Below are 23,860 nucleotides of genomic sequence, written 5' to 3' on the forward strand. Positions count from 1 at the left end.
ATTCGTGACATCAGCAAATCACATCGTGATTAGATTTAAACATGGTTTGACCATGCACACCCATCAGGATGGCCACTAAACACTACAAAGCAGAAAATTTGCTTTTTATTTGTGATTATAGAGTAAAAATAAAGTCTGTTAACTTAGAAAAGCTTACTTTTCAAAATCTGAGAACAATTTACACTAGTAAATTTCACATAAATGCTTCTTCTAAAGTTGTTTCACAACATTTTAATTCAAATTTTTGTCTCCTTCCTTTCTGTGTGGTAGTGTTTTGTTTGTTTTTGAAAACACGTGGTACAGGACATATTATGGAAAATGCAGGCATTCTGTTAAATGCCTATACAAACTTGCTCTTTACTTCATCTAAGTAAGGTTTTGCTGAGCAGACGCCGAATAACAACAACAAAAATACACTTTTCTCTAAGAAATACTTTTTTTTAAAAAAAAAATTAATTTCAGAGCAAATTGTATTTGGTGAGGTGGTACAAAAATCAATCGCAAAAAACTTCAGGGTATTTTTAAGTTTTCTGGAGAGTCGCAGGCCCCTTCCCTTTTGAAAGTTTTGAGATCCAATACCCTCGATTCTACTGGCAGAATTAGGTGGACTTAGAGGGTCCTAAACGTGACCGATTCACTAAGGCGGGGGGCTACAGCATGCGGCAACGTGCTCTGCGACTTAATCCTACGCTAAAAGAGGGCAGAGAGCGAAAAAGAATGGAATACAAACTCTCCCGACGTTCCTAGTTACTTTCAAGGTGGACTGTGTATTTTAAGGCCGATGGGAGCTTCTGGTTTTTGGAGGAAAAAGAAGGGAAGGTAAGTGTTTGTCCTTGTATCCACCAGTTGGTAGAGAAACAATGAAAGAACAAAGGGAACCACTTCCTCATCTGAAATTTTTCTGGTTCTCCCTGGTTTTCAAGCCTAAAGCTTGCACAGGGATTCGCTTACTCTATCTTTAAAGTAGTAGGTTGAACTAAGAATGAGAGAAAAGTTGAGAGACAGTGTAAATAGGCTTAATAATAATAAAGGCTTGCGGTGGCGAATCTGCACTGCTCCTGGCGCGGCAACTTGCAGAAGTTGGAAAAAGCAGGAAGGCACAGCCCAGGAAATAACCTTTGCATACTAGGTCTCGAACTCAATTTTTTTTTTTTAACAGCCTTTCTTGTTGTTTGAAGGAATCTCTGCGCACAGACTGTGTAGTAGATACTGTTTTATGGGAAGAGAGTGGTGTTCGATTTAGGTCTAAAGTTGATTTCTATCACTGTCCTAAAAAAGAATATTTTTAGAAGAATTGAGGATTCAATTATTAACGCTACTGCTTGCTAATGGAAGAAATGGCAGCGATGGCTGAGGGAGGAGAGGGATGGTATTTAAATATATTTGCTTTGGAGGTACTGTGGTTATAGGCAAGTCTGCTTTTGTGGATCTGTGTGACTAAGTGACTGGGCGCTGTCTGCATTCTATATAAATGAATCCGCGTGTGGGGGAAGCCCCCAAAGACGTCAAACACGTGAAACGTGATTTTTTTTTACTGCCCCCCAAGCAGCGACCAAGCCCCCATCCACCCCACCTTAAAATGCGTATATTACCTGCCCTGTTACAGTGACACATGTTTATGTTTATAGTCCTGGTTTGTAGTAGTGTCAAGAGCCGCGGCGAGGGGGGGAGGAGAGAGGCGAGAGGGAGGAGTAATGCAACCACCCCCACTTGTTGTTAAAGCAAATTTACTGCGTTCTTGCCAGCCCCGTGCGGGGGGCTGGGATGAGCTGAGGGGAAGGGGAGAGTTGGGCTGTGTGCTGGCAGGGGAGGGGGTGGGGTGGGCTGAGAGCCGCCACGCAGCTCCTCTCTTTCCAGCAGCCCGGTCAATAGGGGAGCATGCTGGCGCGGTGGAAAACAAAAAGGTTCCTCCCGCTCGCTGCGTTCACGTGGGGGAGCTCTGCGCGCCGGGCTCCTGGGCCCTGACCTCTGACCCCGGCTCCTCTCGGCTCTCTCCCGGTGTGGCTCGGCCACTTTTTACCCAGGATGCCACGCGCGGGCCGCGCTCGAGTCGAGCCCGAGTCCTTGCTCAGCCTCCATTCCCGGCCTCGCGGCCCCTCCCCGTGCGCCGCCAGCCCCGCGGGAGGATTCTCCACCGGGGAACCCCCGCCCCGCCCCCACCCGGGCCCCAGCCGAGGAGCCGGCAGCCAGGCCGTGCGGGCGGGGTGCTCGGCGCTGCGGGGCCGCGGGGGAGGCGAGAGGAGGCCGGGCCCGCGGCCCTGCCGAGGCCCGGACCTGTTGACTGCCATTGGTCCGCTCCGTCCGTGCCCTCTCCGCCCGCGCCGCCCCAGCCCTTCCACAGAATCCGGGGGAGGAAACGGGGTGGCTCCTCTCCCCGCCTCCCTTCAACTTTTTTTTTTCCTCTCGGGGGGTGGGGAGGACGGGAGGGTGAGGCCGATCTGCAAACTCCTCGGCTGCCCCAGCCTTCCTCGGAAAGTATCGTCACGCGCGGGCCCGCCGCCCCCTTCGGCCCCCGCTATTTAAGTTCTTCGCCCCTGGCGGCCGAGTCGCGGCCGAGAGCCCGCGGGCCCCGCATCCCCAGCCGGCCGTCCCGCGTCCCTCCGGCCCGGCTGCTTTCTGCCTTGGTAGCTCCCTCGTCCTGGCACTTTCTCCCTAGTCCCAGGAGGCGTAAGAGAAAAACCTCTGATTTGCCGCGTGCTGCTGGGCACATCCTCTTAAGAAGGCATTCGCTGGAGAGTTTAAAACAACTGTATTGAAAGGAGGAAATAAAAGAGGGAAGTGTTCTCTTGCAGGGTGTTTTTTTTAAGACTACGTGCTTCAAATTCTATTTTTCCTTAACACGGGAGAGTGTAATTACGGTTTTAAAAAAAAGGTTATGTTGGATTGCCTGTATTTCCTTCTAGATTTTTGATTTCTAGAGGAAATCTTTTCCGGAGGAAATTTTTTTTTTCCCGGAAGGAAACAGCAACTCAGCCTTACGCTGGCAATGAGACTTCAAGACCACTTCTGGAAAGCAAGGGAGAGTTAGTAAAAATACGGTTAGAATATAGGAGGAAGGAGGCCACGGCTACAGCTAGGGTCACCAAAGGAAGCACCTCAAGTGGCATGGGGGGAAGGGCCGGGCTTTGGAGGTGGCCAGGGTCGGAGGCCAGAGCGGGGCTGGCGAGCGGGAAAACCCGGGGAGTGAGGTGGAGGAAGCGGGACCCGCCGGGCTAGAGGGTGCTCCCATTGTTCGGGTCCCAGCGCCGAAGCTAAGCTACGTGTTTTTCCCGAGGGAGGGGATCTGTGACTCGTCTGCTCCAGCCTGGGGCCCGCGGGAGTCCACAAGGCTCGCCCCCTGCTCGCCTGGCCCGTCTTACGGCGGTCCCCCTGTTTGGGGCTTTCCCAGCCGTGCACCTCATAGAAAGGCGCTTTCACAACGTGCAGTAAACGGAAAGACTTCAGGCCAGACTGCAGCTCACATGTTACAAGCGAAAGCTGCATAGATATGTTTATAAAGTCATCACTAGATAAGCGACAAAGTGGGCCACCTTCCTGAGTGGGAAATTTGAGTAGATTATATAATATTTAAAATTTCTTTAAATGTATGGATTCGAAAATGAGTGTTAAGGTTCAAAGGAGTTTGGAAAAGCACGTTTTTTTTTTGTCCTCATTTGTTACTACTCAGCTCTTTGTTGTGTACAAGAAGTCTGGTTTTAAAAGGAAGGGCTTTAACAAAAAGGGGCTTGGTTTATTAAGGTGAAACGCGTTTCCAAAATAACAGGGAATTTCAAAAGGGAAAAACGTTCATTATGGCTTTAAACTACGTTTTGGAAACAAAATAAATTGCAACCTATCGTAAGAAACTGTTTTCCTTTGTGAGTCGTGGGAAAAATATTTTTGGCAAACGTCAGTTTTTTTGTTTTGTTTTTTTTAAAAAATGATTTCCAACAAGTGATGCTGGTCTTGTAGACAAGACCAAAGTCCTGCGTGAGGACTCGTGAAGAAATAATTTCAGTCTTGTGGCCCAAAGCTTACTACGAAAAAGAATAATTTGGATTTAGGAATTATAATAGACTTTGTGGAAATTCCTTCTAAAATACTCATTACGAGTCTGTATTATGCAGCACTGTTTCCCAAGGTGGATTTTAAAAAACCAATTAGAATTGATCTCTAATGGAATATTATATTTACACGTCATCATGAAAACATCATTTGGCAAGAGTTTTGAATTAGAAAATGAAATTGACATGATGTCGTAAATAGCGTGTTTGAAAAGACCCCTTAAGATTCAGTTAAGGTGGTGAAGGTTGTGATTTTTGCATTTGAAATGCTATTGAAGTAGTTTGCATTTGAACACTTTCATTTTGCAGGTCTTCTTTCTAAAGCTGCATTTCCTCCTGGAAATCAGTCACTTATTTCGAGCCACAGAGACACATTTTGTGAGGGGTCATTTACAGCCCAACTACGGGAAGGTTGGAATCGGAGAAAATCGAGGTTGAAAATTAAGTATTTTCAATCTGTTCATTCTGCTTCACACTCATCCCCTGCTCAATTTACATTTTTTATTTATAAGCCTTTGAATATTTAGGATAGCTTTGCAAGTTTTTCTGTAATGTAGTTGATAGCGGAAGATGAATCTTCTTTACATTTTTTACTATCTCAGATGTTTTTTGTTTCAAAGTAAAAGAAAAAAATTAGAAGTCAGGATATACTTGTGAAACAAACAACAAATGGGCAGGAAAAGAAAGTCAGAGTGGGGGTGGGGGTGGAAAGGGAGTAGCATTTCTGGTCAGTCTTTGTGACACCTTTCTCTAATATTATATTTGCCCCCTCTGCTTGTGCCAAAGAAGATTGCTGTTTTAATTGGGCTAAAGTGCCACCATATAAAAATTACCTACATTCTGGCTCTCAGTTCCACAGTAAAGACTGACAAAATGATCTGAGGCTTGTGTGTTTAATTCGCCAGGAATGTTAAGCTTCAGAAGATTCACCCTATGGGGTCATGTTGGTCCTTGGCACTGTTACTGTACAATGGCAAATATACACATTATAGATTTAAAAAATCTTAGATGGCTAGACAAACAGTTTATTAATTGAAGGAATAAAAATGAATTTGTCAAACGCATTCTTTCTGGGACACAATGCACTTAATTAACATATTCGTGGGCTTGTTTCTGGATTTGGGAAGCAGTGGCCCCTTTCACAGAGGAAAACATTTAAATCTTAAAAAGTGACCTTCTTTAGTCCAAATACTATTTAGCAATTCAGCTTAATTTGTTCTTTTCTTCTCTTTCATTTCTTTTTTTCAGTTCCAGATATGTTTCATTTTTTTAAAGGACTCTTCCATTTCCAAAACTGATTTTCCTCTTTGCATGTTGAGAATCTTTCACTTAAGATGATCTTATTGTGTCCTATCAACAGACAGCAGAATATGTCGCTTTAATTACACTTTAATTATAACAGAGATGGAAATCTTCAGTGTCAGTAAAAAAATGGAAAATGGGTCCCACATTATATTGATGACACCCTAAAAAGTCAGTGTTAAGCGTTGTTGATCACAGGAAAAAGCACCACTGTTTAGGTTTCTGTAACACCCACAAGTTTTAAAGGCTGTCTAGTGATACTGCTTTGCTATTGGAAAAGAGTTGTGTTTCATCCTGTAAAATGTAAAGATGTAAGTGTATTACTTTCTTACTAGTATCAATTTTATAGCGAAAGGAACAGCTCTGAAGCAAACGCAAGGTGAAGTAAAGCAAACTCTTTGAGAAAATACTAGATCTTGGTCTTTAGAAATATTTTAAATTTAGGTAACATCTAAAACTGAGAATCACCTCACTTTCCAAAAGTTAAATACATCTACAAATAATATTGATTATAACTGATCTAAGAGACTTTCGCAAATACAGTTCTGACATGTGGAAAGTCATGATCTATGTAGTTCTAAATAATCTCTTAAATCCAAACTCTAACAAACCCAGAGAGAAACAGTAGAGCATGTTTTCCTTCATATTCTGAATCTGTTTGTAGAGGGGAAGAGGACCAGTGTGGGGGCTGGAGCAGAGGAGGCTAGAGGAGGTAATGGGGAGTAAACATGATGAAAGCAAGACCATGCTCTACATGCATGAATATACCACAACGAAACCCATTATACAGTACAATTAATATTTACTAATAAAAGTTAAAAATTCTTTTATGTCTTGTATATTAATTTTAGCTATTGAAAATCTTTTAAGATTTGACTTATTAGAAAAACATTGTTAGATATTTTAGTTTGATTGTGTCTACAAAATAAAGGCTTACTTTATTCTGAAGAATAAATTTCAGGCTGCACTCATCTTTTTCAACACTAATGTTATATATAAAACAAATGTTTCTAAGGTTACTACTTTCAGGCTACTTGCTAGGCACTTGGTAAGCACTATAAGAAAAAAGTCATCAAGGAAGACTAACATGGCTCATTAAATGGAATCTTGCAAAAGCCATTAACAGATTTTCAACTGAAAACATAATTGAAAAGAATACTCTTTCATGAACTCTGAATCTATAATACATATGGGAGACGTGTGTAGAGTTTGCATCTACAAAGACACAGGAGCCACTTACTGTAACAAATAACAGGTTCAAATAACAAAACCAGGTTCAAAATACTTATTAAAATAATTAAAATAGTATAAATATATATATAGTTTGTGTGATAAACTTTTCACAGTAAGGTAAAATCTTAGGTATCAAATTAATAAAACAACTTTTATACAAATTTTATCTGAAAATCTATGTGGATCATAAGAAATTGGATTTTTTCCAAAGGTTTCCAGCTAATGCATTTGGAAATAAGGTTATAGTTTTCAATAAAGTTTTATAATAAATGAGTTTCAATTCTTTGGTTTAGCAAATAAGTATAAGGGTAATTTAACATTTAAAATGATTCCTCAAAGTTCAAGAAGGTAGCTAAGGAAAGTATATAGTTTTAACTATTATAGAAATATTCACAATTATGCAGAAATATACCTTAGTTCCTATGCTTTATTATAGAAAAGAATCTTAAACTAGATATAATCTGTACAAATTGAAGGCAAATAAAGCTAGTTTAAAAAGGAGATAAATATGAACATGGATAATCTATGAACCAAATACAATTTTAAAATTTCCTTCATAGAATCTACTTGGTAAGTGATTACGGAAAAGCAAATTTGAAAAGTTGGTGTCTGGGTTAGGGAGTAAAGAAAATGATAAGAAGATATATTGCTCAGAGAGTGAAAATACATTTTCCCATTATAGTAGGGTTAGAGGTTACATCATAAAATACTTTGAGTTTTTTGTGGTTTGCCTCAGATGATTAGTTTAGAGAAAATAGATGAGCCAATACCGTGTTAGACACCATTATGTGAAGAATATTCGAGACAATAGGCTTTTCATTCTTTCCTACAGGTACAAGATGTACATATTTGGGGAATATGGAATTGGATTTAAATGCTAACATTAATATTGAAGCTCTTTTCTAGATATTCTGTCAGTCACATGGCAATATAATTTTGTATCACTAATTTAAAAAATGTACTTGAACTTTAGCAATCATGGCAATTATAAGTTTTACTCATTCTGAGATCTGAGGATTAGCATATTGAGCTTAGTGTTTTTATTCTATGTGTATATACAGTATGTGACTATATATATCTCATAAAGGACAAATACATTGTTTTTATTGTTATAGTCCTATACAGAAGAGTTCCTGGTACACACTAAATGTTCAGTAAACCTTTACGGAGTGAATAATTCACTACATATTTGAGTATATTCTGTCTGCTCTTCTTTTGTACTTGATTGATTATAGAAATATACCAAACATTGTATTTTAGACACAAAATAACAAAAAGTTCAGTATCTTGTACTTAAGATGAAATGTCTTATGTATTCCCAATATTTTCCTTATTTTTATGACTTACCATTATAGAATGTTAAAGACCAATTTTGAATAATTTGAATTCTAGTGTTAACATGTATGCATTTACATCTTTCACAAAATCTCTGCTGCAGATACTATTATTTATATAAAAAACTGTTATAAATTGTGCATCTTTTTTATTTTTTCTTCTCCACATCATCTACTCCCCCCCCCTTTTTTTTTTGGTAAATTTCAAAACTTCATATAAGTGACCTTTTTTTGGTCTTGAAAAGAGCAAGTATTTACCTCTATTTATTAGGTGCCACAGAATGAAGTACGGTAGTTATCCTTCTTTACATACAAATTAATTCCATCACAAGAACTAAGCTCCAATGCATTAAAAATAAAATGAATGTATTTTTAAATAATTTAGTGCATTAAGGCTTGACTGAAGTGTTTGGAAGTAAGTTCCACATTGATTTGAACTCAAAATTACTCTACATTAGGAAGCAGAGTAGGAAGTAGACATTGAACTAATCTCCTTTGTATCAGGGTAAAGATAAAATATTCTGTACAGTTAAGATAAACAAAACAGTATACTGTTTGAAGATTGCTTTGATTTAATACTTTATAGTTATGTTAAGAGCATCATTAGAGGGCCAGAATTTATTATTATTATGTCCTCTTAAAATGCCATTTTACTAATGTGTGGTCACCATTTCTAAATATATTAAGATTAAAAGAGAATCCTCAATTTTGTACTTCTTTAGACTGCATTTTCTCCCTATCACAAGCTTTGGTAGATTCCCCATTAATGTAGATAACTCTCACAGCTTTTGAAACATTTGAATGTATTTACCAATAGATGCTTACATTCTGCTATATCTATTACTATTCTTTAGACTTTTAGCAATTATTTTTGAAATAGAAAAAGAGCAGCTGCATTACCTTTCCTGAACACTTTTAAACTTAAATTATTATATTCCCTGGGGAGTTCCTAGAACTTGGGGTCTTCTAGCATTGAGTAAGTGCATTTTTCAGACCATATCACATTGTTAATTTCTAATAAGCCCTTTGTACCTCTAAGTAATTAACCAAAAGCCTTGAAGTTGTATGTCATTTAGACAATCTATCCATTATTCCCATTTCATGGTAAAATGACTGAACACTTCTTGATTAATATCAATAGTGGGTGTACATGGAGAAAGGAATAGGGAGAAGGACTTTTTTTTTTTTTTTTAGCTAAAATCTACTCAGTATCCAGCTAATTAATCTGCTCACATTGGTCTGATCTATTTGTGTATCAGAGCTCCCATATTTCTCCCACTTAAATGACATCACATTTGCAATAGTAAATCTGGAGAAACAGATCAGAGGAATCCTCAATCAAAACTGGGCACCACACTCTAGTGTTATCCTTTGGTGACAGGCTAGAACGTGGGTTCCTTCGTCCTATAGCTGAATTTTCCGGATCACTCCATTAGGTTGGAGGATAACGCCTCCTCTCATTCGTATACCTACCAAGCTATGATGCAGTCTTGGGGCTCCCGCTCAGAGTATAACCCAAACACAAGCTTTTAACCTGTCTGCTGCACTTTCATTTGTCACGGGGGCCAGGGTGGTGCGTAAGTGGCCGGTAGATAGGGTAACACTTCCACTGGGTGAACTTTGGGAGGAATCCAAGACGTGAATTTAATGGGAGGTGAAGCTGCCGCAGTACTGGGAAGTTAGAGCGGCCAACTGCAGGAAGCCATGCTTCATTACACCCTTCATGGAAGCTGGCACCCTCTCCCAACCATTGTTACCCGCGGGCCAGTTCTCCAGGCACAGGCCTTCAGGTAGGTTCCCCGTGCCACTAGACGCCCCTCAGCGACTCTGGCCCCCGCCCCGCGCGCGGCCTCTCCCCCCCACGCGCGCCCCGGGCCCGCGAGGCGAGAGCGGCCCAACGTCCAGGCCTGCGCGCGCCCCTGAGCCCTCCGAGAGACTCACTCCGGCCGCGCCGAGCAGCCGGCTCCGCTGGTCCCCCACCTCCGCACACCTCGGCGCCGCCGCCGAGCGGTGCGGGGGGAGGGGAAAGCCTGGAGGTAGGCAGGAGCCTGGGGACGCGGCGGCGCGCACGCAGGCCTCGCCTCTCCGGGCCGCCTCCCTACGCCGGCCGCAGGGCGGGCCGACGCGCACGCCGGGTGACGCTCGGAGGAGGAAGCGCAGCCCCTTCCCCTCCCTCGCCGCCCCGGGCCCAGCGGGAGCCCCCCAGTGCGCCTGTGCGGAGGCCTGCTTGATTATGTGTGCCCTCCTCGGGCGGCGGCGTTAGCGGCCGGGTGGAGGTGGGGAGGGAGGACGCCGCGGAGGAGGAGGAGGAGGCGGTGGCGGGGAGGTGGGGGGAGTCAGCAAGGACATGGCTCCTGACTCCTGTGCGGAACGTGAGTGACTGAGCGGCAAAGCCCGAGTGAGCGAGCGGCCGAGCTGGCGGGCGGGCGGGGACGGGGACCGGGCAGGGCGGGCGGGCGGACCAGGGGGCTGCGTGTGGGGAGCTCTCCCTGGCTTGCTTGTGTTTGTTAATGGTCCCCCCAACTCCCTCTTAGATGGTCTCTAGCGACCGGCCCGTGTCACTGGAGGACGAGGTCTCCCATAGTATGAAGGAAATGATTGGAGGCTGTTGCGTTTGCTCAGACGAGAGAGGCTGGGCCGAGAACCCGCTGGTTTATTGCGACGGGCACGGCTGCAGCGTCGCGGTGCATCAAGGTAAACACTCAACCGCCCGCCGGGCCGAACCGGCCTGCTCCCAACCGTCACTGCCCCCCCCTCCCTCGGCGGCAACTGCCACCGCCGCCCCTCCCCCGGCCCGCCGCCCCGCCCCGCCCCGCCCCGTGCGCAGGCCGCGGGAGCCCGGCGTGGTCGCCGCGGGCGCGGGCCGTGCCTCGCCTCGGCCTGTGGGAGAAAGTGCGTGTGGCCCGGGCTGTCATGTGATTCGGCGCTCACTCAAGTGTCATTTGGTGGCTGCCTGCGGCCGCCGGGTCTGCGCCTGGGTTTGGGAGGAGCGTGCGACCCGCGCTGGAGTCCCCATGACGGTGTGGTGGTTTTGGGGACCCGAAGCTTGCTCCCCTCCTCTCTCCTGCCAGCTCCCTTTGCCTCAGTGTGTGGGGCAACCTGGCTTTTCAGTTGAGGGAGAGAGGGTCCTGCTGCACCCCAAGTTCTTTGGTGGAGACCCTGCTGCTGCCACAGGCCGCTGGGTGCTTCTGCGGAGACAGTGGATGGCTCCCCTGTGATGGAGTGTCTGGACTGAGCTGACTTGGGCTGGTCAGTGGCTGCAGCACAGCCTGTATGGCTCCAGAGAAGAGACTTGGGAGAGTCTTGAGTTAATTTTTGGGTATTATCATTAGAATGCTTTGGATAAATCCCCACCCCAAAACAAAAACTGGGGACCTCTTTAGGATATCTTCCGGGTTATTGAAGTTTCCAACTGTCCATTCCGAGTGGTGAGGGGATCCAGATGAAGGACTAGATGTGGCAATCAGCCTACCCACCCTTCCTATTGCTAAGGCTAACTGACTGGCGGAAGTTTCTGTGTAGACAGGGTCGTTCTATGTAGGCGCCAGGTAGGACCGAGACATGCAGCAATCCCCTTCCATTAGCCCTTGAGTACAGAAATTATAGGTGTACGCCTAAAGAAGTTGTTTTGTGATGTAATGGGAGGTGCCCTACCAAAGGGGAGAGAGGGAAATTGGACATAAGATGCCAAAGTGCAACTTTCATTTTAGTTTTTATTTTTTTGAGACAGGGTCTCATCGACTCTTACTGATCTGGAATTCAGTTAATTATGTATGTAGCCCAGGTTGGCCTGAAGACCCAGCTTCTGCTTCCAGGGTGCTGCGATTAAAGGCCATAGCCATCATACCCGGACTTTTTGAGTCTCCAGTAGCCCAGGCTGACCTCGGATTCCCCCATCCTCGTGCTTCTGCCTTGCCTGTTTGAGGATTTCAGACATGCACTACTGTTCCTAGGTTACACTGCCCGGAGGATGAAACCTAGGGTGGTAGGCAAGCATTCTTTAACTTGAGCCAAATCCCAGCCCCAAAGTTCCCCTCCCCCTAGACGTTTTCTCTGTGTAACTGGTTGTCCAGGAACTAGATCAGACTGGTCTGAAACGATCAGAGATTACCTTCCTCTGCCTCCACGTGCTGGGATTAAAAGGCAAGCCACATCCAGTACAAAGTTAATACTTTGAAGGCTGAGGCAGGAGGGTCTCTGAGTTTGAGGCCAACCTGCTCTACAGAGTAAGCTCCAGGATAGCCAAACTGTTTCACAGAGAAATCTGTCTCAAAAAAAAAATTATTATCATTGGGGAGGGCACATTTATGATATGACAAGTAATGATATTGAGAGAGTAATTTAAAAGAGATTTAACTGGTTTCTTTTAAAGGAGAAAGTTCCTTATTGCCCTTGATATCTAATTCTCAGTATTTGGCAAAGATAAGTGCAAAAAGGAATGAAAATTTATGTCAAACTTATATAATTTGTCTTCATTGGCATTTGTGTGTCTGTGTTAAGATCTTCAGTTGGGATTAAAAAATAATGGTTGTTAAGGCATCCTCATACATACATACATATATATATATATATATGTATATATATATGTATCTTTTACTTTGCTCAAATATATTTTCCCAATACCTTTTCCCGTCTGCTTTTTTGTCTGGGGGCAGGGCATATCTCATGAATTGGATGACAAATTACTTTTGTTATGTAATCTCTGCTTGTCAATACAGAAAATGTACATCTTAATCTCTTCCCTGCTAGGGTGCTTCAAATAAATATGTTTGTACTCTGTGCTGTTTCTTTTTTCTTTTTTGATACAGGGTCTTTCATAGCTCAGGCTAGCCTCAAAACTGGTATGCTGACGAGGCTTCTACCTTCCAAGTGCTGGAATTACAGATGCGTGCTCTCACCACCCAGCCACTGATGGTGTTGTTTCTTTACTTAGACATCCTTACACAGGTTAAGAAGAGCTTAACTGAGGCATGGTGATTGATGTCTGTGCTCAGCTCTTGCAGGGTCAGGCAGGAGGATCCTTCTGAGTTTAAGGACAGCCTAGACTATTCAATTATGCTTGTGAAGCATATAGTTCAGTTGAAGTAAGTAGGTATCATACACAAGGCCCTGGGTGTCAACTCTAGTGTGGAATAAGTTTGGCATGATGGTACATGCTAGCAATCCCGGTACTTGGTAGAGTCAGAATCGCAAGTCCAACCTAGGGATTGCATAGCAAGTTTGAGGCCAACCTGTGCTGTTTGGCACTCTTGTCTCAAAAATAAAAAGTTTAGCTTTTGGTATCTAAAAAGTTGCTGTTGGTTTTATTTTATTGTTTCCCAATATTTTAAGACATTTTCTGCTGTGTTAAATGGGAGATGAATGTGTTCATAAATTCTCAGAAAAATTTAAAATCTTAATGAATTAAAAATGAACATTAAACTGGGTGGTGATGGTGGTGCCCGACTTTAATCCCAGCACTTGTATGGTGGAGGCAGGAGGGTCTCTGAGTTCAAGGCCAACCTGGCCTATGGGGTGAGTTCTAGGACAGGCTCCAAAGCTACAGAGAAACCCTGTCTCGAAAAAACAAACAAAAGAAAAGGAAGAAGAAGATTAAAGATTAAAACCTAAAACCAACTTTTCAGCTAGTGAGTTGGTACCTGTCACCAAACCTGACCAGTGTGATCCCTACTACTCATGGTGGAAGGAGAGATCCAACTGCTGAAAGTTGTCCTTTGACCTCTACTACTTACCGGCACACTGTCTTTCCCCACAGCATAAATAATAAATTTTAGAAACATTTTTTTTAAATTGTTAAAACAAATCAAACATTTTCTTTTCTTTTCCTCTTGTGTTTTCATGCTGAGGGTCAGACCCAGGACTTTGTTCATGCTAGAGAAGTTTTTTTTTTTTTGCTTTTTTTTTTTTTTAAACCTTCCAGCTGCTCCAGTAGCCCCATCCCTTGGATTTTATAGATAGAATCTCACTATGTAACCAGTTTGGCTGAATTTGAGGTCCTTGTGTTTCACTTTCCTGACTGCTGGGATTACAATTGTGTGCTACCATGCCGAGTTTGAAACAACTCCTACCTCTTTATAACACAAGGAGGCTGGGCCAGTGTGTGGTGTAAGGCACTTGTTGCCAAGCCTTGAAATCAATTGTTGGACTCATAGTGGAAGGTTCCTGGAGGTTGACATACACATTGTATATGTGAAGTTCACATACGCAATAAATGTAATATAGAAATATTTTTTAAAAATGAGGCTGTGAATTAGGTATGTGAAACTGAGAATACTTGGGATGCAAATTTTATGAAGTTTCTGTTTTTTTTTTTTTTAAATAACGATTGTATTGAGGTAGTTAACATCCTGTGCTGTTCACCTGTTTGGAGTATGGAGCGGTTTTTGGTATATTTGTAGAATTGTGCAGACACTACCACATTTTAAGATCCTTTTAATCACCCTAATGAAAATTTTGGACCCATTAGAAGTCACTTCCCCTTTATATCTGAGTCTCATATACCTAGGTAACTACAACTTTTGTTTATTAATTTGCCTTTTTTGGATATTTCACATAATTTTTTTGGGGGGGGGGTGTTTGAGACAGGATTTCTCTGGGAAACAGCCCTAGCTGTCCTGGAACTAGCTCTTGTAGACCAGGCTTGCGCCAAACTTGCAGAGATCCTCCTGCCTCTGTCTCCCGAGTGCTGGGATTAAAGGTGTGCACCACCACCGTCCAGCTCACATAATTTCTAAGTGCTGAGGATTAGACCCAGGTCCTTGAACATGCTGTGCAGAGTGCTCTATCACAAACTGTCACTTTAGTATCGAATAACCTGGCTGGCTTTGAATTTGCTGTGTGGTAGAGGTTGCCTTCCGTTGTTTCCTGAGTGCTGCCTTACAGGCTTACTCCACTAAGCATGGCTTTCCATGGTGCAGAGATGAAGCCAGGACTTCATGCATGCTGTGTGTGCTATACTCTGTTCGCTAAGCTATAGCTCTAGCAACCCACAAAGTATTCCACTTCAGCATATTTTGTTTTGTAGCTGTTGTTCGTCTTGGTCTTATTTTTTGTTCTTAATCTCTATTTTTGTTGTTTATTTGTATGCTTATAGCCTCAGCACTTTAAGAGGCTGAGGCTGGCTATAGTCAGTGAAATTCTCTCATAGCAACAGAAACACCTGGTACTTAAACTGTAGGGTAAGGAATGATCAGTGAGTTTCTGATGTATTTTGTACATCACCTACAAGAGAAAAGCCCAACGTTTATAGCATTTTGACTTATTTGAAATAGTTTCTATTTAGTTCAGATTGACTTGACACTTACAGTCCTTGGTTTAGCCTCTAGAGTTTTGTGATTACACTTGTGCACGGTCACACTAAACACTTTAGACTTTAGTGGAAATAACTCAGATGGTTAAATTTTAAAATTTTAGTTAAGCTAGGTGGTGGTGATGCACGCCTTTATCCCATACTAGGGAGGCATAGGCAGGCGGATCTCTGAGTTAGAGGCTAGTCTGGTTTACAAGAAATAGTTCCAGGACAGCTTCAAAAACTATAGAGAAACCTTGTCTCGAAAAACAACAAAACAAAAAACCCCCAAAAACAACAACAACAAAATTGTTATAATTAGTTTTCAAATGTAAATATTTTGTTTTCCCACAGCTTGCTATGGCATTGTTCAAGTACCTACTGGACCATGGTTTTGCAGGAAATGTGAATCTCAGGAGAGAGCAGCCAGAGTGGTAAGGACTGTTTATCAAAAAAATTTACAAAAAACCTTAAGTTTAGGATGCCAAATATTAAATATTGACTTCGAAATTTTAAACGGATTTTTGTAAAATCTGAAAAATTAAGGTGTGTGTGTGTGTGTGTGTGTGTGTGTGTGTGTGTGTGAGAGAGAGAGAGAGAGGGGGGGGGTACTTTGAAAACCAGAGATAAGATGTTCTATTCAGGAGCTGAGAACTATGCACCTCTGAGCTGTGTCTTCAGCACTCTACCCAGAGTCTCTTTCCTAGTGCTGACTTGTGGTGTTTCTGCTTGGTTTACTAACTGTGTGGGGGAACGTAGGTCTTTAGTTACTGTCATTTTACTATATTTGTGGTATGAAGCTTATTTTTCAGTACTCTTTGTTTTCAAATTGTAACAACTTTGACAAAGCAGTAGAGTTTTTGTTTGTTTTTGTTTTTAACATAACTGCTCACTTTCTTTGTGAGCACTTTTGTGACTTTGGGAAATGAGGGAGATTTGGCCTAAAGTTAGAAAATAGGCATTTTAACTTTTTGTCATAAGCATATAGCAAAAGTAGAAGTTTTACTTTTGCCTTGGGTAATAAACCTCAACTGATTGTGAGAATGCATTATAGCTAATTATTGTAGTGTTAAATAAATAAATAAAATAGCAGGATTGCAGGATGAAATCAGTCATGCAAATTTCAAGACTTAGGGAATGTAGGTCAGTTGGCCGATGTTTGCTTAGTGTGCATGAGAGCCCTCAGCTCCACTCCAGCACTGCATGGGAGTGGGTGTGGTATAGTATACACCTGTCATCCCAGTGCTCAGGAAGTAGAGGGAGGAAGGAGATCAGAAGTTAACAGTCTTCCTTGGCTACATAGTGAGTTCTAGTTTGAGACTAATCTGGGTTTCATAAAACCCTGTCTCAAAAAAAGATGTGCATGTTTAAGACTTGAAATGGAAAGTTGGGCTGGAGAGATGGCTCAGTGGTTAAGAGCATTGCCTATTCTTCCAAAGGTCCTGAGTTCAATTCCCAGCAACCACATGGTAGCTCACAACCATCTGTAATGAGGTCTGGTGCCCTCTTCAGGCATGCACGCAGACAGAATATTGTATGCATAATAAATAAATATTAAAAAAAAGAAATATGGAAAGTCTACTACTTGTTGACTTTTTCCATGTGGAGGGTGTTAACTTGAATTACCAGAATTATCAGTAAACACTAACAGCAGAGTGAAGAGGACAAGATAGGAGTATTAAATACAGTAAAGACAAAAAGTACTGGTTGGGGTGTGGTGGAATGCCTCAAATACCAGTTTGTTTTTATACCTTTATTTTATGTGAGTGGCCAAAATGCCAAGGGAAATATGGTAGCTATATTAAGAAGTGAAAAAAGCAGATCGTTTTTTATTTAAGGATACAGGTACCAAGAGCATTAATATGAACGGTAACTTGAACTAGTCCTGTTATCTGTTCTGTAGTATCTTCTTCTTTATCTTTGTGAAAATTGTCTCTACTACTTAGTGGTCCGAGTGTTTATGCACTAGATACTGTACTAAATGTTTTACACCAGTTACTTCGTTTATTTGTCAAATTCCTGAAGTAGTTCTCATTTTATGGATTAGAAAGATGTAGTTTTAAGGGAAATATACATATCAAGAATTACAATCTAGGTAGCCATTAAGCTATACCTTTTTATATTGACTTCTGTGGTGAGAGATGACTGTTTCCCAGCTCCTCTTTCACCTTTCCCTTCCCCCCCCCCCAGTCTCTTTTTGAGACAGGTCTTTTTTTTTAAATATTTATTTTATTTATTTATTATGTATACAATATTCTGTCTGTGTGTATGCCTGCAGGCCGGAAGAGGGCACCAGACCTCTTTACAGATGGTTGTGAGCCACCATGTGGTTGCCAGGAATTGAACTCAGGACCTTTGGAAGAGCAGGCAATGCTCTTAACTACTGAGCCATCTCTCCAGCCCCCGAGACAGGTCTTAACATAATGTGGAGTCCAGGCTGGCTTGCCTCTTGAGTACTGAGATTGGTGAGGGCTGCATTACCTAGGCAGCTTACAGCTTAAAAAAATTGTTTGACTTAAAAAAAAAAGTGTGTGTGTGTGTATGAGAGAGGTTTTGAATATGCGTGTATGTGAATCTGTGCAACAGAGTGTGGACTAGAAGACAGCCATTGGATATCAGTTCCTACCCTCTCGACTTCTTTAAGATGATCTTGTGGAGCGTGGTAGCCATGACTTTAATCCCAACATTCAGGAGGCAGAGGCAGGTGGATGGATCTCTGTGTAGGTTCAGCCTAGTCAATACAGCAAATTCCAGGATAGTCAGGACTATGTAAATCTTGTTTCAAAAATGTCAAAATAAGAGAGAGGGAGAGACAGTCTCTTTCAATCCTCAGTAGCAAGCTAGCTGGCCTGTGAGCTGTACCTCTTACCTTGGTAGAAGCTTGCTGGGCTTATAGGTCATTGCACTACTGAGTCTGCCTTTTTCATGGGTTCTGGGCATCTGAACTCAGGTGATCAGGGCTGGTGTGTGGTGCTGGTGGCTTTTATACACTGAGTTGTCGCTCCAGCCTGTACCTTCTGTACTAATAGCCTAAATTCTCAATCTGAATCTAATATTCTTTTGCCTAAAATTGCCCTGGACTGGTTTGACTTGGATATGGTGCCTACCTCTAGACCTCTTTAAGATCAAATTGCTCAGATGCACTTGGGGAATTCTGGATCAGAGACAGCTCATTTGCTAGAAAGGGAAGAGTTGTGAGCTGACTGTGAGTACTTTGACAGATAGGAATAATAATGATCCAGAAAGATAAAGCAACATTTTGAGAAAACTGTTTTTGTTTGTTAGTATGTAGAATGCATTTACAAGGTGAAATTTGAAGTGAAAAGGTACAGAGGATGCTATCATAAAGATGTAGGACCTTAAAGGGAGGACATAGGAATCCACTGGGAGTGTCTTAAGAACAATAGGTGGCTCAGTGATATCATGATCATTTACTCTTTACTATTAGGCATGGTGTATGCTTAGTGGGTAGAATGTGTGCTTCAAAGCTCAAGGCCTTACTTTTAATGCCTACAAGGAAACATAATTTTCAGAGTAATAGTAACAGAAGAAGAGGAGGAAACAGAAAAGAAGAGAACAAATGAAAAACAGAGGACTAGTGATATGGCTCAGTGAATAAGGGAACTTGCCACCAAGATAGACAACCTAAATTTTGTTCCTGGGAACATACACGTGGGTAGGACAGAACTAATGCTGCAAGTTGTTGGTTGACCTCCATGCACACTCCAAGTCATACCCTCCAAACAAAACACAACAAAAAAACAAAACCAAATAAATGTAAATAAATAAAAAGACCTGGAGTTTTTATCATGGTGAAACATGCCTATAATCTCAGCATTCTAGAAGTAGGAAGAAGGTTTTGAGTTGGAGCGTAGCTTGGGCTGCTGTCTCAAAAACCAAACCAAACCAAAACAAAAAATCAAATATGGTGACTTATGCCAGCACTTGGGAGGCTGAGGAAGGAGGATTGCCTTGAGTTCGAGGCCAGCCTGGGTTGCATAGTGGTTTCTAGGCCAGACTGGTCTCTGTAGAGTAAGACCCTGATTCAAAACAACAACAATAAAGCCTCCCCCCACAAAAAACATAAGACCCCAATCAGGCAATAACAAATAACCAAAACATAAAAACAAAACTCTCATTGAGAACTGAACATGAGGGTCCCATGCAGCTCAAACACCTAATCTCCAGCCACAGGGCCATTGCAGTGCTGTTTCCATTGATGACTAAGCCATCTCTCTAGCTTCCTAAGGTAAAAAAATAATTTCTGTTATTGGAACAAGGTCTCACATAGCACAGGCTGACTGAAAACTCATTGTATAACTGAGGATGACCTTGAACTTCTAAATTGTTCTTTCTCAAGTGCTGGGATTACAGGCCTGCATCTATGCCAGTTTTACAATTTAATTTTTATTTTCTATTATATATGTGTTTGTGGCCTCTGTGGATTTGAACATTGGATCTCCTGGAGCTAAAAGTTACAGCTCATGAACCTGTATTGTGGATGCTGAGAACCAGACTCTGGTATATCACTAAGCCATTTCTCTAGCCCCTAATAGATTATTAATAGACAAGTTTATTTTCTGCACTCAGTTGTTGAGTCGCTGTTTCAAGCATTCTCCCAAAAGAAAAACAAATTAAAAGATTGTTTTTATTTTATTCTCTACTGTCTCAATTAATTTTTACTAACTTACTCTCTTTTAGGCCATCCATGTTTCAGTGGTTACATTATCTTATGTGCTCCTCTTATGAGTATGTATAATTTGTATTGTTTTACAGGAGTAGTAGCTATGTGAAAGATTAAAAGATGATGGTGATTAAACCTAAGGCCTTGGACATACCAAGCAAACCCTTAGCCAAAGCTGCAGCCCTGTGCATTCTGGACTTGAACTTTGGGCCCTTGATCCTCCTAAGTAGCTGTGACTATAGTCATAGTGATGCTGTACTTTGTTCTTTCTTCTTCTCTTGTTCTGGGATTGAACCCAGGTCCTAGCTATTTTACCCTTAAACTAAACTACATTCCCAGCCTGTTTGCCTTTACTTTGAAGTTATTTGGTGTCCATGTGTTTAGGGTTATTGTAATAAAGCTCTGCTAGTGTTTTTATAGTTAAGCATTTTGTGATTTTTGCTTTTGTATGTTGTTTTGAATTCTGGGATAATAGCTATTTAGCTGGAAGTAAGATTTCATCCTAGTCTGCCTTCTGGGGTGTTTGAATAGACAGTTAAGAGCCTGGAGCCTGTAGCCTGTCCTCTTCAGGCTTGGCTGCCTTTTTTTAATCCAAGGAGGAACATTCATTTACTTCAGAATATGCTTTTTTGTTTGTTCTAGTTTTTTGTGTGTGCTTCTATTATGGGAACTTGCTGTCTACATATTTATTTTTATGAGTTAAAAATTTTCAGTTCACCTTTAATCCCAGCACTCAGAAGGCAGAGGCAGGTAGATCTCTGAGTTCAAGGCCAGCCTGGACTACAGAGTGAGTCCAACCAGGATTGTTATATAGAGAAACTCTTGTCTTGAGAAAAAAGCCAAAAAACAAAAGTTTTAGCCTCAACCATCAGTAGATCATTACCTTTTCCATTCATGCTTTTGAGAAGATGGGTTCATTTTTAGTTTTCACTTTGTTTCGTGGTATCTGTCCCCCCCGCCCCCCTTTTTGAGACATGGTTTCTCTTTGTAAGTGCCCTGGGTTTCCTGGGACTTGCTTTGTAGACCAAGCTGGCCTGTAATTCACAAAGAACCCCCAGCTTTCCAAGTGCTGGGATTAAAGGTGTACACCACCCCACCTGACTTACTATTTTTATTGTTTGTGTGTAAAAGTTCTGGATTTTCATGTATGTCTGTGCACCAAGTATATGCAGTACCCACAGAGGCTAGAAGATGGCATTGTATCCTATGGGACTGGATACAACTCAGAGTGTTGCGAGCTGGCATGTGGGTGCTGGGAATTGCACCTGGGTCCTTGTAGCGCGCCCCCTGCCCCCAATAGGGATTCTCTGTGTAGCTCTGGTTGTCCTGGAACTTGCTTTGTAGACCAGCCTAGCCTTGAATTCAGAGATCTGCCTGCCTCTGCCTCCTGAGTGCTGGGATTAAAGGTGTGCACTACTAGTGCCAGGCAGATTAACTTTTCTTTTTATCATCTTTTTCATTTTTTTCTCCTTTCCATTGCTTTGGTCTTCTCTTTGAATATGTGTGAGTTGCTAGAGAGTGAACCTAGGACCTCATACCTTGCAGGGAGCCGGACAGGATCGCCATTACAAGATGGCGCCGACATCCTCTCTTGTTGGAAATAAACAACTCCATATTTGGCTATGCCTTTGGGAGCTGTGTGTCCCCCCTATATAAGCAGCTGCTTTAGTGCTCTCGCCCCCCTCGCTTCCTGCTCTCCCTCAACCAAGGGCACTCCATTAAAGCGTGATCTGAGAAGAATCCTTGTGTGGTGGTTCTTTCTCGCTGGTCGAGAAGTTCGCCGCAATACATATTCAGCCTATGCTGCCTTTCTTGTCTCATTCTGTAGCCATATTCATGTGGAGCTCACTGTATGACCTAGACTGGCCTTGAATTTGGAGGCCATCTTCTTCTGTCTCCCAGATACTGAGATTATAGCCATGCACCATGGTTTCTAATTTGAATATTCTTTCAGGATTTAGTACCCCCTTCCCCAAATGCTAGAGATTAAATTCAGGGTCTCTCCCATGTAAGGCATGCTCTCTATCACTGAACTACTTCTCCAGACAGGGTTTCTCTGTGTTAACGCTGGCTGTCCTGAAACTCACTGTAGATCAGGCTGACCTTGAACTCACAGAGCTCTTCCTCCTGGTGTCTCCTCAAGGGTGTACGCACCAAGACTGACTAAAATTTTCTTCTTAGAGGCAGGCGGATTCCTGTGAGTTCGAGGCCAGTCTGGTCTACAAGAGCTAGTTTCAGGGCAGGCTTGATAGCTACAGTGAAAACCTGTCTTGAAAAACAAACAACAACAACAACAAAAAAATCTGTCTTACCTTCTGATACTTTAATACTGGTTTACTTGATTATTCTGGGCACACATCTTTTTTTTTTTTGTTTTTTCAAGACAGGATTTCTTTGTGTAGCCCTGACTGTCCAGGAACTTATTCTGTATACCAGGCTGGTCTCCGTCCACCTGCCTCAGTCTCCCAAGTGCTGGGATTAGAGCTGTGCACCATTATGCCTGCTGGCACCTTCTCTTTAGTTGCTAAGTCATATGAGGAAAAATGAGTTGAGGTCAGAGAAATGATTTTGGATTACTTCTTTGATAATTTCCTCAATTTTTTTGTTTTATTTTTTGATACAGGGTTTCTCTGTAGCTTTCGAGCCTGTCCTGGAACTAGTTTTTCTAGACCAGGCTGGCTTCAAACTCAGAGCTATCTGCTTGCCTCTGCCTCCCGAGTGCTGCGATTAACCTTTTGATTTGATCTTTTTGTTTGTGTGTGTGCACGCTTTTGAGTTTGGACCTTAGATCCTCTGTATTAATTAATCCTAATTTTTGTTTAAAATTTTGTGTTTAACTTTTTTTCTTTTGTTATTCTCATGTGATAGCTTACTTTCATAAACATTTGAAATTCTGTTGAGGTTTGCTTTGTTTTAATTTTCTGAAATACTGTTTTGTTCTTAGACTTTCATCTAGGCTTTCATTTTTAACATGATCTCACTGTCCCACCTCAGCTGTCCTGTCTCGTGTTCTAGATTTTCTTGCTGCCTCCAAGTCGTTACATAGATGAGGCTGGTCTTGAACTGCGTGCGTCACCAGCACTGCTGTTGCAGGTGTGTGCCACTTCAGAAAATTCATCATTGCAGTTTCTCAGGACAGGAGAAAGATAGTTACTGGTAGTGTGTAGTGGAGAGATGAAACTGATTGGATTGCTTTTCTGGTTATATCTAGCTCTTCCTGATTTCCCCCTTACTAGAGAACACTTGTCATATATTAATGACCCATCACTCTGTACACATGAATTCCCCTATCCTACATTGGCTAGGATCTAAAGTTTTTCCTGTTTTCTAAACTATGTAACACATGATGAATTAATTTTGGAATTGTCTTATTTATGGTTTGTGCAGTATCTGAGTTTTCTTGTTTCGGTGCTGGTCGAGCCCAGTGCCTGCTGCATGGTAAGCATATACTGTACTACAAAACCACACCTTATTCTCCTTTGAAGAGCATCACTTCTTGTCTGTCTAGAATTTTAGGGCTAGTTTTCTCTCTTGTATTTGTGGCTTCATGCCTTTTTATCTCACTATAGTTATTTAATAGATACTTGAGGGAGAGAGAAGGTAGCTTTTAAGTGAAATGAATAACTACCTACACTACTTTTCTAGTTGTTTTCCAACTTGAAGTCCTTCTGTCTCAGCCTTCTGAGTGCTGGTACTACAAGCATATGTTTCCATGTCAGGCTTATTTTGAGGTCTTCCTTTAGAAGTTAGTAGCTGATGGCTTCTCTCTTCAATTTGTCCCTTTCTGCTTGATTTTTCCTACTCAGCTAAGACTGATCTTTAGTTCTCATTGCCTTTTACATATTTACCATTGATTTTTTTTTCCCTCCATTGACAAACTTTGTAGAAGAATAAGCAATAGTTGATATATCTGCTTTGTCAACTGTCTGCCATGTTCTCTTAGTTTAATGATTGAGAAATAACTACTTGTCATTAT

The 23,860-nt window shown here is 42.1% G+C and overlaps 1 protein-coding gene across 9 annotated transcripts in view; it reads left to right on the forward strand.

The window, feature by feature from the left end:
- Positions 1-10,030: 10,030 nt before the first annotated feature.
- Mllt10 (MLLT10 histone lysine methyltransferase DOT1L cofactor) overlaps positions 10,031-23,860 on the forward strand; it is a 151,799-nt gene continuing 137,969 nt past the window's right edge. For 4 of the 9 annotated variants that reach the window (XM_075970573.1, XM_075970576.1, XM_075970577.1 and 1 more), the window contains exons 1-3: positions 10,209-10,310; positions 10,447-10,606; positions 15,555-15,634. In XM_075970573.1, coding sequence (XP_075826688.1) covers positions 10,447-10,606; positions 15,555-15,634 — 240 coding nt within the window. In that variant the 5' untranslated portion in view covers positions 10,209-10,310. Of the gene's footprint in view, positions 10,189-10,208; positions 10,311-10,446; positions 10,607-15,554; positions 15,635-23,860 lie in introns of those variants that run through there. The other 5 variants (XM_075970575.1, XM_075970574.1, XM_075970584.1 and 2 more) reach the window with 5 other exon arrangements.

The sequence above is a fragment of the Microtus pennsylvanicus genome, chromosome 4, assembly GCF_037038515.1.
Source record: "Microtus pennsylvanicus isolate mMicPen1 chromosome 4, mMicPen1.hap1, whole genome shotgun sequence".
In the NCBI taxonomy this organism is placed as follows: Eukaryota; Metazoa; Chordata; class Mammalia; order Rodentia; family Cricetidae; genus Microtus; species Microtus pennsylvanicus.